We start from the raw sequence: 19,646 nt of genomic DNA, 5'->3' as shown, positions 1-19,646 counted from the left end.
TAAGTATATGTGTATGCACGAAACATTGCAGTTTTTCCCCCCTTTTTGCCTCAAAAGTCGCGCCTGTTAAATAATTACTGCTGTGTAATCATTAACTGCAGCGGTTATTTTCTGGACGCTCAAGATTGCGCCACGTGTTCTCGATCAACGGACCGGACTGCGGGGTAGTTGAGGGGGTTAAAACTCCTTATGTGCCTATAAATACCCTCTCTTTCTCATTTCTTTTTCCTTTATGCAACTGCGAATACATCTTTCAGCCATTTTTTCTAAGTCGAATTTGGGAATCTCTTCGCTTTTTGAAGCCGATTTATTCTCCTGCTTTCTTGTAAGTTCTTGAACTTACCATCATACTTCTTCTTGTTTCTTCGTGATTGCTTAGTGAGTAACTATAGTTAGGCTTTTTGGAATGCATGTATACTAAAGTATTTGGATTTGTATATCTCTGTTGTGTCGAGTTTTGGTGAATCAAAATAGGTTGTTTGCTGTTTAGATTTATAGTTTTTATTTTGCGAAGAAAGTCGGTGTTTGTAGAGAATCTGGGTTTGTGTTTTGGTATGCATATGTGTGCAAATGAGGGTTTTAATCTGTGTAAAACTGGGCTTGATTTTTACTTTCGTGACTGTTCATAACATGCGATATAGGCTTGTATATGTATGTATAGGTTTGTTTGATATGATTTCATATATTGATTTTGAAGTTAACTATTTCTGAGTAGCTTTTGTGTTTCTTTCTTTTCTTTTCCTTCCCGAAATGGCATAGACTCCGGGGTTATATGGTTAGGAGGGGTAGGAAGAAACAATTAGCTAACCTGAAGTATAGACCCGACCGTCCCCACTTTGGATTTCCCGAATATTCTTCTAGTGACTCTTCACCGGAACTAGAAAATATGCCTCCCCGCCGCCAAGCCATAGTTGAGGAGCTACCTACCTTTCTATTAAACCCCAGGCAGACCTTGGGTAGGAGGGACGGGTCTTGGATAGACATTGACCATTACTTCGTTCGGACTCGTGAGAACAGCCCTCCCCATGATTATTACTTTAGGGATCTTATCACTGCTTATAGGCCCGGGGGCTTAGAACCTTATGATGGGGCCCGTATGGATCAGCTTTTTTATAATGCCCCCGGGACGAGATATGTTCCTGCTCCCCGTCATCCCGACCTCTCCGAGTACACCTTTGAGCAGGTAGATGATGTGGTGAAGGTCGTATTTCACTTCGGGGATGATATGGAGTGGAGGTGGCCCGAGCCTCACGAGAGAGTTTATCACCGTCCTGCTGGTGGTTGGGTAGGGATTCCCTTAGAGCATCTTCGTAGCATGAGACCCAATCTCCATCAGTTTACCAAGTCCCTATGCCGTGACGTCTATGGAACACCCAGCTAGCTCCGAACTCTATTAAGTGGGTTTCCTGGTTCCTGGCCTGTTGCCATGTGAAGAAGTACCTTCCGACGTTTAAGCTTTTTCACTATCTTTTTAAAATCAAAAAGTCCACCTTGCCTCCTCTTTTTGAGTTTACCTTCAATATAGATGGTTGTGGGCTCCCTTCGGATGCCAAAAAGGCTCCAGTCTTTATGTTAAACTCGCTCTGGGGCTGGCACCAGGAGTTCATCTTCGTCCGGGGGTGGGACCTGGAGTTTATGCCCTTGTATAAAACTACTTTGAAAAATAGCAGGTTCCCATCCGAGAGGCTTGGTGGAGATGCCTTGACGAAGATGTACGACTTTGTGGTTGCTCTTGGTGCCCAGTGGAACCGGGACACCTTTTTAGATAATCAAACATTGTATAATGTTGGCTGTAAGTGTTTTGCCTTAGTAGCTTTTTCCTTGTATTTTTTCTTTTGTATATCTTTGTCCTGTTCATTTTAATGATTGTTGTTCCTTGTGCAGGTCTTCCCCTCCTGAACCCCTTCCATTACGCTATGTCGCAGCAATTTAAGGATTTGGCTGGGAGGTTCAAGAAGATTGGTGGCGCCGTGCAGTTGGACTCGGGGAAGAGGGTAGCTGGTGCAGGTAGCGGTTCGCAGACCCAGGATACTGGTTCTTCGGGTAACAGTGTGAGGCAGAGTGCTCCCGTGATTACCCCCTCTGCTGTCCCGGAGCCTGAGGAGGTTGAGGTGGTGGAGCTGAGGAGGTGGAGGTCGGATCTCTAAATCAGCGGAAGAGGAAGGCTGTGACGGAGGCTGCTGGTGGGTCCGGAACCCCACAGCATAGGAGGGTTTCGGGATCGGGTCCTTCGGAAGAAGAGAGCCAAAAGTTGGTGGAGGAGGATGCGCTGAAGAACCTCCTTGCTCGGATGACCCTGGATGATCACCGGAATGAAATATTTGATAACTATGCTACCCCGGCTGACTTTGACTGCTACGCCACGGAGGATCTGGATACCTTCCTCGATCATCTCGTCCGGGACATTTCGGAGGTAAGGTCGTTCCCTTAACATTTTCTTTTCTATCCTTGTGTTAGTACTTAGCCGTTTTGTTTTCAGTCCAATGCTCGGATCAGCGGCTGCTCCACCATTCTCCACAACTTCCGCATAAGGGAGACGAAGACCAAGGCTACGCTGAAAGAGCTAAGTAATGAGAAGGAGAACTTCACCAAGTATCGGGAGGTGAAGGAGAAAGAATCTCAGGAGCACAAACAAGCCGTGACTGAGGCGGTGAAGTCTCGGGAGGCTGCGGAGCAGTTGGTGGGATCCCTCCGGGCAGAGGTGGAGAACCTGAAGAAGGAGCTTGCTGCTAGGCCCCCGGCAGAGGAGGTGCTGGAGTCTTTCCGGGGTACTCCTGCTTACTACGAGGAGCTTAACAACAAGATCTTTGAGAAGGTCAATATCTGCTGGGACGTTGCTTCTGCCTATCTTGCTGAGAATCCGGGCGGCGACATGGACGGATTCATAGAGCTATATCTTGCTGAAGAGCTCCGCCGTGAGGAAGCCCGAGCCGCTGAGGAAGGCACTTCCGGGACTCAGCCGCCTCCGCCTCCCGAAGATGGCCGCGAGAAGACCCCTCCTCCTCCCGAAGATTGAAGAATGAAGACCCAGGCTTAGCGCCTTGTTTCAGACTTGGCCCTTGTGGCTTTTAGACTTCGTTGATTTGGTTTCTGTGACTTTTATTTGGATTTTCTCCGGGGCTTGGTTTACCTCGGGGATGTATGTAAATATATTTCCCTTCGTATTTGGTTTTGCTTTCTTTTATCGAAATTTTTCTAAGTACACGTGGTTCGTTTCGCGGTCCCCGGGAAGGGGTTTAAAATTTTAACTGAATAAAATTTTCTAAGTACACATGGTTTGTGTAATGGCCCCCGGGTAGGGGGTTTTAAAATTTTAATTGAATAAAATTTTCTAAGTACACATGGGTTGTGTAATGGTCCCCGGGAAGGGGTTTTAAAATTTTAATTGGATAAAATTTTCTAAGTACACATGGGTTGTGTGATGGTCCCCGGGAAGGGGTTTAAAATTTTAATTGAATAAAATTTTCTAAGTACACATGGGTTGTGTCATGGTCCCCGGGAAGGGGTTTAAAATTTTAATTGAATAAAATTTTCTAAGTACACATGGGTTGTGTGATGGTCCCCGGGAAGGGGTTTAAAATTTTATTTGAATAAAATTTTCTAAGTACACATGGGTTGTGTAATTGTCCCCAGAAAGGGGTTTAAAATTTTAATTGAATAAAATTTAAGTACACATGGGTTGTGTGATGGTCCCCGGGAAGGGGTTTAAAATTTTAATTGAATAAAATTTTCTAAGTACACATGGGTTGTGTAATGGTCCCCGGGAAGGGGTTTAAAATTTTAATTGAATAAAATTTTCTAAGTACACATGGGTTGTGTGATGGTCCCCGGGAAGGGGTTTAAAATTTTAATTGAATAAAATTTTCTAAGTACACATGGGTTGTGTAATGGTCCCCGGGAAGGGGTTTAAAATTTTAATTGAATAAAATTTTTTAAGTACACATGGGTTGTGTGATGGTCCCCGGGAAGGGGTTTAAAATTTTAATTGAATAAAATTTTCTAAGTACACATGGGTTGTGTAATGGTCCCCGGGAAGGGGTTTAAAATTTGAATAAAAAATTTTAAGTACTATAGCGACAGTAATCGAATGATGGTAGAATGATTTTGGGCTATGGGGCGCTCCAAATCGGTTTTTTCATTTAAATCATTAGAACAAAAGTACATTCTGGGGAAATGTAGAAAATTATATCAAGCTGTTATAGCCTAAAAGTGGAGATGCCGGAATGTGTGACCTACCTTTACTGGTAGAATTTCCTTAGGCGAGCTCCGTGCCAAGTGTTTGGGACTTCGGTCCCCCCGAGGTAGCTTAGCTTGTAAGTTCCTGGTCGGAGTACTTCTTTAATTCTGTAGGGGCCTTCCCAGTTGGGCTGGAGCTTTCCCTGATTATTTGGGTCCGAGGCCTCGGTGTGTCGGAGTACAAGGTCTCCTTCTTCATATTCTCTAATTCTGGCCTTCTTCCCAAAGTAGAGTCTTGTCTTTTCTTTGTAGTCTTCCATCTTTCTTACTGTTTCGTCTCTTATCTCATCTAGGAGTTCCAGGTTGGTCCTAAGCCCTTCAAAGTTTGAGATCTCGTCAAAATTGATGACCCTATGGGAAGGGGACCCGGTTTCGATTGGAATGCGGGCTTCGGTACCGTATGCAAGCTTGAAGGGGGTTTCATTCGTTCCCGCCCTGGGGGGAGTCTATAGGACCACAAGACTTTTGGGAGCTCGTCAGGCCAAGTTTTCTTGGTTTCTTCTAGTCTCTTTTCCAGACCCCGAAGTATGGTTCTGTTGGTTACTTCGACCTGTCCATTTCCCTGAGGGTGTGCAACCGAAGCTCTTTTGTGTTTGATTCCGAGCTCTTTCAGATATGCTTCAAATTCAGACCCGACGAACTGTGGGCCATTGTCAGAGATGAGGACTACAGGGATCCTGAACCTCATGACGATCGCGTCCATGAACTTGATACAATCCTGTTGGTTGATTGTCCTCATGGCTTTAGCTTCTGCCCACTTTGTCATGTAATCAATGGCTACCAGGACGTAGCGGAGGTCGCCTTTTGCTCGGGGGAAAGGGCCCATGATATCTATGCCCCATACAGCGAACGGGATAGGAGATAACACCGATGCTGGCAGGCTCAGGCTTTGTCTGGGAACATTGCTGAATTTCTGGCATTGGGGACACTTCTGGACGTAAGCGACGGAGTCGGAGTGTATCATGGGCCAGTAGTATCCTTGCCTGATGATTTTGTAAGCTAGAGCTTTGGCTGCCAGGTGGTCTCCGCAGATGCCTTCATGAACCTCCCGGAGGCAATAATTGGCCTCCTCAGGGTCTACACATTTCAAGGTAGGTGCGGAAAAGGTTCTTCTGTATAACTGACCCTCTTCCAGGAAGAAACGAGCAGCTTTGTGCTTCAAATATCTGGCCTTGTTCTGGTCTTCCGGGAGTGTCCCATCTCTTAAGTAAGCTATATAAGGAGTCATCCAATTGTCTGGGCTCCCGATGCACAAGACCTCAGCTCGCTCTGTGCCGGGTACTTTAAGTTCTTCGAAGTATACTGAACTAACGAGGTCGGAGGAATTCTGCACGAGCTTGGACAGCTCATCCACTTTGGAGTTCTCTTCTCTGTTGATCTGAAGTATGGTGATGTCGGGAGTGGCTTCCAAGATGCTCCGTACCATTGTCTGATACTGTGCCAGTGTTGGATCTTTCGCGATATATTCTCCGGTGGTTTGCTTGACCACGATCTGAGAATCACTGTGGATTATCATTCTTGAGATGCCAAGAGATTTTTCCAACTTGAGCCCGACAATGAGTGCTTCATATTCAGCCTGATTATTCGTTGCCTTGAAAGCGAAAGTTATTGCCTGTTGAATGGTAAAGCCCTCCGGGCTAATAAGGATGAGGCCCGCTCCGGACCTTTCGACCGTGGATGATCCATCGACATAGAGTTTCCAGGAACCCGTCTCCGAGCTGGTTCTCTCCGGGGATATCTCTTGGGGTAAAGGTTGATTACGTCCCGGGAAGGTGCATTCCATCACAAATTCGGCTAAGGCCTGAGCCTTTATTGCCGTGCGTGGCACGAATTTGATGTTGAATTAACTTAGTTCAATGGCCCAGTTAACTAACCTTCCAGAGGCATCTGGCTTGTGAATGACCTTCCTGAGTTGCTGGTCCGTGACCACTCTGATCTCTCGGCCTTGGAAGTATTTCCTCAGCTTCCTGCTGGAGTGCACAAGGGCCAAGGCAAACTTTTCAAAGTTTGGGTACCGAGTTTCGGCATCCTTGAGGACTTGGCTGACATAGTATACGGGGCTTTGGGGTCGACGGCGATGTAGAGAGACAGAGGTTCTCCGGGCTTGGCTTTGGAGAGCACCGGGGGGTCCATCAGGTGCCTCTTGATTTCTTCGAATGCCGTATGACATTCTGGTGTCCAGTCCACTAACTTCTTGTTCCGGGCCCCTTTTAGCAACTCGAAGAATGGGAGACATCTCTTCGCTAGTTTCGGGATAAATCTTCGCAGGGCTGCTAGGCATCCTGCCAACTTCATGTCCCTCTGTGTTTGGGGTATCTTCATTTCCATGATGGCGGTAATTTTCTCTGGGTTTGCTTCTATTCCTCTTTCGCTGACCAAGAATCCCAGAAATTTGCCTGAAGGTACCCCGAACGCACATTTCTCCGGGTTCAGCTTCATGTTGTACTTCCTTAGGTTGTCAAAGCACTCCTTGAGGTCTTTTATGTGATCCGGGGTGGTGAGTGACTTGAAGATCATATCGTATATATAAGATTCCATGTTCCTCCCCAACTGGCTCTTGAAAATTGTGTTCATCATTTTCTGGTAGGTGGCTCCAGCGTTGATGAGTCCGAAGGGCATCATGATGAAGGCGTAAACCGCCCTATGAGTAATGAAGGCCGTTTTGGCGATGTCTTCGGGATTCATGCGAACCTGGTTGTATCCCAAAAAGGCATCCATGAAGCTGAGCATGGTATGGCCCGAAGTCGCGTCAATCAGCTGGTCAATATTTGGGAGGGGATAGGAGTCTTTAGGGCACGCAGCATTGAGGTTCGTGTAGTCGACACACATTCTCCACTTTCCGTTTGGCTTCTTGACTAGCACCATGTTGGCGAGCCAGTCGGGATACTTGATCTCGCAGATGATGTCGGCCCTGAGCAGCTTTTCTATCTCCACGTCTATTGCTTGCTGTCGTTCGGGAGCAAAATTTCTCTTTTTCTGTTTGATTGGTTTTTTCTTCCGGTCTACATCTAGGCTGTGCATTGCCACTGACTGATCGATTCCGGGCATATCCTCTGACGTCCATGCGAATACATCCACATATTCTTTTAACAGTGAGATGAGCTCTTCCTGAAAGGATGTCTCCAGGCCTTTTCCAATTTTCAACTTCCGGGTGGGGTTCCCGGGGTCCAATTCTATCTCTAACGACTGGGCGGCAGGCTCTACCTTGGTTTTCTCTCTTACTTCCACAAATTTCTGTATCCGGACGTCGGCGTTGGTTACGCTGTATCCCGAGTCCTCTATCATGTTGACATCCGGCTTTAGCCTTTTGTTGAAATGTTCGCGATGTTTCTTGCGGCTTTGGCCTTTGGGTAAGGCCATTGCCTTCTTTCTGTTTTCTGGGTCAGTTTCAGCCATGACCAGCGCCTGTCCATAGCATCTTCCCGAAGCGCCCCGGTCTCCCCTGAGTTCCCCAATGCCTCCCGGGGTGGGAAACTTCAGCTTCAGGTGAATTATAGACGGGATGGCCCGGAGCTTGGTGATGGTAGGTCTTCCCAGGATCATGTTGTAAGAGGATGCATCACTTATCACGTAAAATTTCATGACATGAGATACCTGCCGGGGAGCGGTACCAAAGACCATGGGGAGGTATATTACCCCACGGATCGGGATCATATTGTTTCCGAATCCGTAGAGAGGGTCTTTGAGGCATGAATCCATGCGGAGGTGTCCCAACTTCATCCTGTTAAGGGTGTGTTCGAAAACAATGTTAGCTGAGGAACCATTATCAACCAAAATTCTATGTACATCATTGTCGACAATGTTGAGGGTCACGACCAGGGCTTAGTTGTGCTCAGGATCCAGACCTTCATAATCTGCATTGGAGAAATATATGCGCTCATCTTCAGACGGCTGGATCATCAAGACATCGCTGTCCTTATCTGGACTTCGGGGCGGGGAGGAGGTCCCCCCAAAAATCATGCTGACCACATGTTTCCCTCCACCGAAGGGTTTATCCCTGTCATTAAGTCTTCTCTGTAGGTACTGGTTCATGTTGCCCTTTTTTATCTGATCTTCAATGAACATTTTGAAAGATAAGCAGTTCTCCATGGTGTGGCCGTGATCTTCGTGGTACCCACAATGCTTGTCCCGGGCCTTGTTCCCGGGGGGTGCCAACAACGGCTTCGGGGGGTAATAAAAGGGCTTTCCCTTGACCTCTCTCAAGATGTCAGCCCGGGGCCGATTGAGCGGAGTCCACTCGGGCTCTGGTTTTGGTTCCCTCTTAGGCTTGGGCTTCTTTTCATTTTTCTGGTGTCTGGAGTAGTCATCCCGGGGTGGGGTCCCCCTGGATTGCTGAACATAATTGGTCTGTCTATCTGTCATGTGCCTCTTTTCTTTCCCGTAGGGGCGGCGGTGTTCCGGGGGCTCATCATCATCCCGGATCCTCCTGTTCATCTTCATTGAGGTGAGGAAGTCATTTTCTTTGATAAACTTGGACGCCATTGCATAGGTTGAAGCAAGGCTTTGGGGTTCCCTATGGATTAGGTCCTTCACGTAGCCTTCACATGAAATTGGGTGGAGATTTCGTCGGAAAATATTCACGGCTTCCTTTTCTTCAAGGTTGGAGAGCTGGTTGACTGATTCTTGAAATCTTTTGATAAACTCTGGGAGAGTTTCTCTGCTTCTCTGTTGTATGGTTTCCAAGTGGCACATCTGGAGCTCATTCATACGGTTCGCCCTGAACCTCTTGAGAAATATCTCCCGGAAGTCCTTCCAAGAGTCGATGCTCCGGGAGGAGATTCGACTAAACCATTTTTGTGCTCCACCTTTCAGTGTTGAGGCGAAGAAACGACATTTGGTGAGGTCACTGTAGTCGTATATGTTCGAGATCTGTTCAAAGTAGTTGAGATGTTCTTCAGGGTCGGCAAGTCCATCAAAAGAGTCGAAGTTGAAGTGCTTGAGCGCTGATTCCCTGGGGGTGGATTTCAGCTTTCTGGTGAAGGGCGTGGCCGCCGCCCCGACTTCCACATCTCCTTCTACTTTTCTTTTAAGGTCCCGGAGAACTCGGGCCATTTTCTCCTGCTTGGATTCCTTTTCAGGTTCTGAATCCGAGGAGACATGGATCCGGCGTGCCTTTTTCTTCAATTTGGCTTCTTCCTCTTGCACTCTTTTTTCAATGTTGGCTTTGGTCTTGGTCTCTTCCTCCTTTCGAATACGGTCCCGGAGCGTGGCCCTCTTGATCTCGTCTCGGGCATCCTCTAACGGCCTCTTAGTTTTGCCGATTCGGTCCAAGACTGAGCCCCGGGATTCTTCTGAGTGCTCTTCCTGGTCTTTAGGACGGGTCTCAGGAGCCTTGTTCTTTTCTTTCCACAGGTCCATAGCCGCTTGAATCTGCTCCGGGGTCATATTTCCCCAGGGGTTTGTAGAGGTTTCCGCATACTTGTGGGCTGCTTTCTCTATGATTAATCTCTGGTCTCCGGACTGAAGCTGAGACGAAGCACAAGCTGTGGGGGGCTCTTCATCTATATCTTCCATCTCGCCGTCCCTGGGCGAGGCGACCGTGGGCTGAATGGTTCCGGAGATCGAGGTCTTGCTCTCTCGCGTGGTCATTATTCTCAGGACACAGCAAGGGTGATGGTGCTAGGATGTGTGATCGTTCTGGAGAAAAAATAAGGAGAGTGAGCTGTAAAGAGAGAGAGAGGGTTTTCGTTCTTACCAGAGAGGGTTTCTTTGGTTTTGTAGTTGTGCAACGTAGCTGGAGATGACATCACGTCACCGGAGGTTTCCTAGCCCTCCTTCTAGCGCCAATGATAACTCGGTTTCTTCCCAGGTCTTCTCCTTTCTCTCACGTGCTGGGACCCGGTCTCCGCAGCGGTTTGGGTGCGGTTAACCTGCTAGGTAGGGGTCTCTGCAAAACAGAACCGGAGGGGGGGTTGTATCCCGCGGCAACTCCGGTGTGAGAATGAGAAATGGGCTTTCTTGAAGAAGAAGAAGAAGAAGAGGGAAGAAGGAACTATTCAAAAATATGTGAGGGTGTGTGTATATGTGTGTAGCAGTCAAATGTTTTTTCCAACCCCTAAAACCCTCTTTTTGGGGCCTTTTATAGGTCTCAAGATTTAGGGTTTTTGGGGTTTGTACCTCTTCATCCTGGCCTTTGATCATTCTTGGTTGGTGACAGGTTGGACGGTTCAGATGGGCTGTGTGGTCAGGTGTCCTTTCTCCATCAGAGCTGTCTTGGGATGATTACCCATGAATGGCTAGGATGCAATTGTTCCATTTTGGGTAACATGAGACAGTTGACTCTTTTGTCCTGTGCCACATGGCACCGGGGACCATTTCGGCTTGGGCCTGGGGTGGCATCTCTTTTGGGCCCCTGTTCTTCTATCTGGGCCTGATTATTTCTGGCCCATCAAGTAGAGTGGTCATTTTTAGTCGAAGTGCAACAAGATGATAATCTCTTTCTAAGCGTTCAGAGAAAAGCCTTATGCAATTAAACATATATATCTGGGTTTTCTTGGAACATTTAGGTCTCCTTGAATTACATTTTGGTAGACACTTGTATTTTTGTGTCTCAAATCTTCTTCCTTTTAAATGCAGGAACAAACTCTATCCACTTTAGATGGTTTCTCACAGTCTTAGGGCCATTTACAAATATAGGTTCAGGGTATGTTCTACATTTCATTATTACTAGTTGGCCCTAAATTAAAAATAATAGAATCATATTATTATTTGCATAAACTGAAACTCATAATCCGTGCAAAATACAGATTTAAATATAGTATATAAAATGTTGTTAAAATATGTAGTTAAAAAAATCGAAGTTAAGTGTAAGGCTAAAATTTACCGTATAGTTCTAGTTATGCATGCACCTAATTATTTATTTATATTAATCTGACATGTTAACTTACTAATATGATTATTTTAAAGTAAACCGACGTTTGGATGTTCAGCAACAAATAAAAATTAAAAGAAAATAAAATTTACGGAGAGTAGAAGTTAATTTTTGATTTTATTACATAAAATTTTTACAATAGTTGTATAATTTTCTAGTGAGTACCAAGATTTAGGACCTAAACATGGTTTCCTTATTAGTATAGATAATTGATATCCCGTGTTAAATACGGGTCCGAGATTAAAAATATCGAATTAATATTTGTAGAGAATTATTCATAATTCGTGCAAAACACGAATTAAAATTAATATATTAATATCAATATTAAATTGGTACTTGCAAAAAATAGTTATGTGGTTAAAAAGAATCGAATCAATAGTTATGTGGTTAAAAAAAATTGAATCAGTTATGAAATTTTCCATTATAATTCTATTTTTGCATTGTTTTACTTGATATAGAAATCTAACATATTAATTTTATTTTTGTGAAGCGAATTGTATCTCTATCTTATGAACCAAATATATGTTCTTTAGATAATTAAATATTAAATAATATTATTTGATAATTATCTTATAATTAGTCTTTTCAATATAGTTTATTTAATATTACTTAATTATAGATAAAAATTAATTTACGAATTAAAAGTAAATAGATGTTATTAAACTTAATATCACTTAATATAATCTAAATATAGCCCATAAATTTGTTACTGTTAAAATAAGTTTTTTAATTTAAAGTAAATAAATGTTGTGATGGATAGTAATAAATACAATTGTTTATATCAATAATTTTCAGTTTAAAAGTTAATAAATGTTACTAAAGTCATTTGTTATTACTTAATTATTTTTATAATAATACTATAGAAAATAAAGTTTACCAAGAATAGAAGTCAATTCGTGTTAATAGTTTACTTTGTAGTTATTAGTCTTTCAAAATAAAAATAAAAATATATTATTTTACTTAATTTAACGTAACTTAATAAATTTGTAATATAATTTCTAAACAAATAAAGTTTACGGAGAATATAAGTCAATTCTTATTAGTAGTTTACTTAGTAGTTTGTAGTTTTTCTAAATTTAAAAATAAATATAAATTATTTTACTTAATTTAACGTAACTTAATAAATTTTTAATATAATTTATAAATAGTTTAAAAAATATTTTTTTTTTATAAAATAAAAAGACAATTGGATGAATACTAAATAAAAAAATTTACAAAGAATAGAAATCTATTTGTATTAAAAACAAAGTTTATTGATAATAGAAGTCCACGTAAATATCAAAATTTGGTACTTTGATACTTTTAGCACCAAATTATACATAATTTTTATAACACTCCTCATTTGCATCCTCCATTACTTGTTCCTAGGCCTAAGCATTCGGTCGGTTCGGTCAGAAACCGAACCGAACCAAATTAACCAAAAATCGAATAGCTGATTTTTTTTATAAACGAACCGAACTTACTTATAAACCGAACCGAAATCCAAACAGAATTATTTCGGTTTATTCGGTTCGGTTATAAAAAACCGAAATATTTAAAAATATTTTATTTCTACACACACAAATAAGGTTGTGTCTTATAGAAAAATTAAAAAATTAAATAAATTAAAGACCATTAACACAATTTAATAAAAAGGAGAAAAATAATTTGAGAAGTTAAATTTGTATATTATAATTAAAGTTAAACACTGTCACTAGAAAATTACAAATTAAAATATAAAAAATTTCACAACCACTCAATTTAATTTAAGTTTATATATAATTATAACATGCCTTCGAGACTCATGTCGTCATTTTACACAAATATACTACAAAAGTTAAGTTTATAACCACTGTACTCTCCGATTACTGCCAAGTTCATGTTATATTATATATAAAATGTAATTAAAAATATATATGTGTATAATTCGGTTAATTCGGTTAAACCGAATTAATATTTTGAAAAACCGAACCAATTTTATTTCGGTTTAAACCAAAAAACCAAAATAACCGAAATATTTGAAAAAAGTCAAATCAAACCGAACCGAAATTTTACGGTTCGGTTCGGTTTTTCGGTTTCGGTTCGGTTTTGCTCACCCCTGCTTGTTCCCCAACCTCAACCCCAAATCCATTCGACAAAGTTTTCTTGTGAGCCTTACTTTTTGGGAACGAAGAAATATCCTAATGGTGTGAAACTAAGCAACTACGAAGAAGAAGGGGCCAAAGGTCGGGAAGAATGTTCAGTTTGCTTATGTGAAATCAAACAAGGTGATGAAATAATGCAACTCCGTTGTAATCACATATTTCATGCACTTTGCTTAAACAAATGAAAGCAATTGAGTTGAGAAATTGGTGGTTCCTCAAGCATCTCCATGACTTTAATCAAAAGAAAAGGTAAGGACTAAGTGAATTGACTCCGCGTCAATGGTATGAAATTCTTTACTATAATTTGCGTAGAAATTTGGTAATTTACATTGTCTGATTATTACAAAATAGTTGTGAATGATTTTTGGCATTTGTTAGCTACAATAGTAATAAACATCATATTTTTGTCAAAAAGTTGCGGCAGTTGAATATGTCTATCTTAACTCTACCATTGTTTGAGTTTTGTCTTGATTTTTTAACCATTTTTAAGGTTTTTGCAAGTCATTGTGAGTATATTCATTTTATGAGTTCTTGCTAAAATTTAATACATTTTGATACTCTGTGTGCTATAATATTGTCTTTTTGATGTGTGATATTTTACCATTGAAGAATACAATGAGTAGATTATCGAGTTGTCCTACTTATTTTTTTCTTTTATATCTGTTACTAGAGATAAGTGCAAATATTTGCATTATTATTATGTCTTCTTGTGCATTTTATGAAACAATGTTAAAATTCAATTTCCCTCATCTGTTTTCACAATCTCTAGTAGTTTAGCTAAGAGAAAGAAATCTTGGAACTACATGTTTGTGCTTGATTCAACTTTGCATTAATCTTGAATTATTTAGTGCAAAAATTGTCTTACTTGATCCTATCTTTTCTTGGGTGTGATATATAAAATAAGTGAAGTCATGATATATGTTGCTAACCTGCAAAATCTCCCTGTTCAATTTTGGTAATGCTACCTTTTCAGGTTTGTACCTCTAGTTTACCATATGTTTTATAACTGATAATTTTGATGTGTGTAGTAGTAAATTGTCTTTATTATAATATCAATTATGTTTTTTGGAGTAATTTGTATTTATTATCATTTATTACGTCAGTTTAGTAAGATTTTTAAAATTTTCTTGCTACAATCTCGATTATGAAATTTTTCCACTGATTTTGTTCTTAAAAGGTATTTTTTGAAATCTTCATTTAATTAGTGGATTAGTACTATTTGTTAAAATATATCTTTAATTTGTTATAACAAGTTCTTTTCTCTGAAATCTATTCGTAGTATATAATTGATTTTATAGTTTAATTGATTTATGGCTTATATCTAGTGACTATAGCCTTAATGTAGCTTTTATTAGTGCCTTAATGTAGTTTTTATTTGTGTAAGTTTCATATTTTTAAAATTATTCCACTTAATTATGGTAATGTGTTTATGTGCTTTTAATGTGTTAATTATTGAGATTAAAAGTTTTCCTTAATTGATTTCTAAATGATAAAGATTTCTTGGCTAGCAAATTTTAGGAAAGTTTTATGTCAAATGATTTTTAAGCTTTTTAAAGGATAGTAGTTATTATCTCTTTAATGCTCTTATTAAAGGTTATTTTTATTAATATGTTACCTTTTTTGAATGAATCTTTATATTTTATTAATTAACGTTTTTTTAATTATATCAGTTCTTGGCAAAAAAAATATAGATATATATATATATATCAGTTTTTGACTTGGGAAAAGTTTTTAAATTGTGATGTTACTATGCTTTTAAGAATTTCAAGGGTTATTAAGTTTCAAAATAAATGGACTTCAAAAATCAATTTATAGAATGATGTGTTATGTGAGGTGACTAATTTGTGACAATACGGGAGTGACATATATGATGACTTTTGACCATTTTTTTGGTTTTACGAGTCTTTAATGACTGATTGTGTCCTAATATGGGAACTTTGTGTCTAACCAAATATATCGTTTGGTTAGATTTTATTTTATTTTAATGTCGTATTATATGTAGATTTATTTTTAATGTTTTAATATATTTTTCTTATTTCATTTGTTCTTATTTTCAGGATATTTGGAAGAGGTTCTACTTTGTTTCTTTTTTCACAGGGACCTTGAAATACATAACAAGGGATATAGTTTCAAATTGATGATACGAGAGATTCTTGCAATTAACGAAAGATACTAGTTATTATTAGTTTTTGTATGAAATTTGAGTTATAGAAGGCACTCTTTTTCCTCCCTAAATTTTTTTCCGATAGGGTTTTACTCTTACGAGGTTTTAACGAGGCCTTTTGTGGGTTATCTATTTCATACATTAAGGTTTTATTATCTAAACGTCAGGCAGGAATTTGTGTGCCTTTCGGTTAGATGATGAACTTTGTGATTGGAAGATATACTCTTTTGTATTTCAAAATTTTATCAATAAAAGTATTTCATTCCTAAAAAAAACGTTGATCTTGCTGAGGAAACACCAATCCATACATTTCTACAACTGTTAGACAATTGAACATACTTTTGTGGGATTGGATTTATTGACTATTATTTTGTATGCAAAGATTCAAAATGGAGGAGGAGAAAAATTCTTATTCAATCTCATGTTTGTTAATTTTACATCCCAATTGTACACAGAGAATGACTGTAACAGAATTACGTCATAATCAATATATCACATGCCCTTGGGCCTTAGTACTATAAATAAAATACCCAAAACTACCCTTCACTTGTGATTAATCCATTGACTTGTAATCTTGACTTATGACCTCAGCAGTATTCAAATCTAGTTTTTAATAGCCCCCTGAAAGTTGAGTTGCAGAAGAAGTCGAAAAGGATAACGATGTTGTTTGACAGGCAATGATTATGCAAGAACACCAGCTAGTTAGGTATAAAAGGCACATGAGTAGTAACTAAAGAACAAGACTGCACTTGTCACGAACATAGTGACGATCAACTTCACTATGTTTTTCTCATTCGTAAAAAATGAACTAGCATCTATTGTCAAAACAATCTAATTATCACAGTGAAGCACAGTTAGAAGCAACAAGATGAACCCACATATCTTTTAGAAGAGGAGCCAACCAAGTTACTTCATAATTTACACGATAGGAGAGTCATGGTATGATATTCAGTCTCAGCTGAAGAGCGAGACAGTACAGTACATATTGCATCTTACCAATTTTTGAGTCAAAGCGCGCATACTCCTGTGTGAGTATTGTGCCATTTTTCTTAATATTAGTTGTGCCATTTTTCTTATTAGTAGTTGTGCCTTACCACTTAATCTCCAAAGTGTCTCATATCTCCTTGACAGTTTTACATCCGATCACATCTATTGGACATAAAATTATCGAAACTGATATGCAAGAGATGGTTGACCTTAGCATCTTTCATGATAGAAGTTGTGGCATAGATCCATCACACGCTTCAGCCAACTAGATCTGCAGCAGTATAGCCCCTCTTTTCTTTGTCAGCCATCTTTTCAGCCTCACTAGCAACAAAAACAGCCAGTTTCTTAGGCTTGTATGGACCATCATAAATCATGTTCGGATATTCAGGATTTGTAGCTTCTAGACATATAACCCTTTGTCAAACTCTAATATCACAAATACTGATAGCAAACTCTGATAGCCTAAATATTGATCATCAATTATATTTAATTGAAATATACAGGAATATTGGATTTTGCCTATCCCCAAATGTAGATCATTTGTCATTATTTTCCATGATTAAGCTTTCAAGCTTTTAAGCACACATCAATGAACAAAACAATCAACTAGCTAGATTACACGTACACACACAGCTCTGACACCATATTGACTTCTATTTTGCACCCATGGATACAAAAACAATCAAGATGAAAGACATACTCTAAAAAATTTAATTGTTACATCACAATTGTACATATAGAATAACAACATCTATAAAAGAATTATGTTCCAATGAATATTTCAAGATGCCCTTAATATTGTAAATGAGATGCCCAAACTATCTTTAACTTTATTACTAAGAGCACTCTTAATAGCATCTTCAACAAACTCTTAAGATCACTCTTAAATATAATACAAATTATTAACTCTTAGCAATTTAGTATACATTCATCTCCAACAATACTCTTTATATCCACTCTTCATTCAATTTTATATTATTAAAAGCAACTTCAAATCATTAAAGTACAAAATAAAGTGGAAATAGAAAGAGTATATTTACCAATTTACAATAAAATATTAGTTAAGAGTTAGCTAGAGGCTTTTAAAAATGAGGAGAGAGAATAGGCAATTAAGTTTTTAAAGAGTCTCTAAAAACCTCTCCGAACTCAAATTTAAGCATCACTCTTTATTTTTCAACTTGCCTATACAAAGAGCATGTTAGAGATGCTCTAATAACGTCATTTCAATAGCTAAACCATTAAGGGCATTGAGAATCCATTCGCACAGATTAGCTATTAGTTCACACTTCACACTCGTGATCATAAAGAAATTTCAGTTATTAAGTATACTTATTGTTAGCCTCTTATTTTTTCTTTGTATTTTTTATTTATTATTGGTTGTGATGAATATGGTAGAACATATTTGCAACACATTACATCAATGCAATCTATGTGCTATATATCTTTATAAATAATAAGGTTAAATGCACTTTACATCCTATTATTTTGTTTCAAAAATAAATGTATATCAACAAGATTAGAAATTCAGTTTGCACCCTTCTATTTTAACCCGTAAATTCAGGAAGCACACCTTCTACGTTACAATTAAAAAGGTAAGGGATAAAATGGGAATTTTAGTGAAATATTAACTAAACTATATTTCTTATTTTCCATATTATATTAAAAACTGAATTTTATTATTATAACTATAAAATAATAAATTTAAAATTTTCAAATAATACTATTTAGTTGTGTTTCAAATTTTAGTTATATTATTAATGCCAAAAATTATATAACTCTACAAAAGTTAAATTCAAAATAAATTTTTAATTTTTTTTAATTATATACTTAACTTAAATCTAATTATTTTATTTTTAATTCTTTGACATCATAATTATTTTAATGTGCATTTAATGAAAATATTTTGGTCAATCCTAATATTTAATATAAATGAAATCATTTTTATAAATATTTTAATTTATATTTGAAATTCTAACTAAAATTTATTTATATTTTATAATGAAGTTCATGTTTTACCCTTTATTATTTTAATAATAATCTACAAAAAGTGCATACTGACTTAGGCTCTGTTTGCAACAACTTTTTGCTAAAAAACTGTGAGAAAGGTGTTTGGTAAATTCTAAAAGTTGTTGTCTGAAAAAGTGCTTTTGGTCTAAAAGTTGTTGTTAGCAAAAACATGTCCGCCATGCTTTTGGAAAAAGCTGTTTTCACCTTTTACAAGAAGTAGCTATCAGTTTCACCATTAAACCTTCTTAAAAATATTATTTTTATATATTATATCTCAAAATATGCATAAATACAAAAAATTACCAAACAGTCATCTAATTTTCCTAACAACACTTTTTTCACCATCACTTTTTCTCACAGCACTCCCAAACGGAGCCTTAGCAAGTTGAAATTGAGGGGTGCAAGTTGTATTTTCCAAAGTTCTACTACAAAATTGTTTTTTAAATTTCGTTTGAGAGTGCAAAGTGCATTTAACTCTGAATAATATATTATTAAAAAAATGAAGGGTGTCGCGTGATGATATATGTATATGGTAGAGTTATAGTAGCACAATTTAGAGTTGTTTATGACAAAAATACCCTCATTTATCCTCCTATGTTATTGTATTTTTCCCTTTGGCCTTTTGTTTTAACTAACATAACAATTCATGCGAGACACATGTCATTTTCTAGAGTTTTTTACACCATATAATTATATTAGTAAAATTCTTGATCGTTTTCTTATTGGTAAATATTGTATAACGTCTAAAGTATATCAAATACAAGTTGAGTGTTTATCAATGCGTATGATTTTCATGTAAAAGTGTAAGACATTAATAACGTACGCAGTGTTTTTAATATATTTCATTAATCAAATTACATATTTTCTTATTTGTGTCATATAATTTGTATTTTTTAAATGAATACAAGCAGGGTAATCATTGTATGGTTAGAATGAAAAATTTTGAAGTTAATACATAGAATGTTGTCGGATGTTCATAAAAAAGTAAATTGAGAATTAACATATATGTTTAATGCATAGTCGAGTAAAATTTTTGAGTTTTGCTTAAATAAACCTCGAGTAATTAGCTATTTTATTACTTAAGTCATTACTAATTTACAACTATCTTGCTTAATTTAAAAGGATTAGTAATACATAACTAAGTCGTCAATACCTGCAATCGTAATATTCAATAAAGTAGGTTTATTTTTTATGAAAAATATTATTTTTTAATTCAACATTTGTGTTAATTTTATGTCATTGCTAATGTCTTAATTTA

The 19,646-nt window shown here is 38.0% G+C and overlaps 1 protein-coding gene across 1 annotated transcript; it reads right to left on the bottom strand.

Moving 5' to 3' along the window:
• Positions 1-4,238: 4,238 nt before the first annotated feature.
• Positions 4,239-6,019, bottom strand: LOC141673907 (uncharacterized). Its single transcript, XM_074480634.1, has 2 exons — positions 4,781-6,019; positions 4,239-4,682 (listed from the first exon to the last, which is right to left on the bottom strand). The coding sequence occupies exons 1-2, from the start codon at positions 6,017-6,019 to the stop codon at positions 4,239-4,241; spliced, it is 1,683 nt and encodes a 560-aa protein (XP_074336735.1).
• Positions 6,020-19,646: the final 13,627 nt, after the last annotated feature.

The sequence above is a fragment of the Apium graveolens genome, chromosome 7 (genome assembly GCF_009905375.1).
Source record: "Apium graveolens cultivar Ventura chromosome 7, ASM990537v1, whole genome shotgun sequence".
Classification (NCBI taxonomy): Eukaryota; Viridiplantae; Streptophyta; class Magnoliopsida; order Apiales; family Apiaceae; genus Apium; species Apium graveolens.
Note: the sequence above shows the minus strand (reverse complement) of the source record. Positions and strands in the feature narration are given on the sequence as shown.

What these genes read in the sequence shown, in the direction of transcription:
- LOC141673907 (XM_074480634.1), bottom strand. Translation starts at nt 6,019, where the DNA reads ATGGAATGCACCTTCCCGGGACGTAATCAACCTTTACCCCAAGAGATA. An exon ending in AGGGAAATGGACAGGTCGAA is followed by an intron (nt 4,683 to 4,780) that starts GTAACCAACAGA and finishes GTGGTCCTATAG; the next exon opens with ACTCCCCCCAGGGCGGGAAC.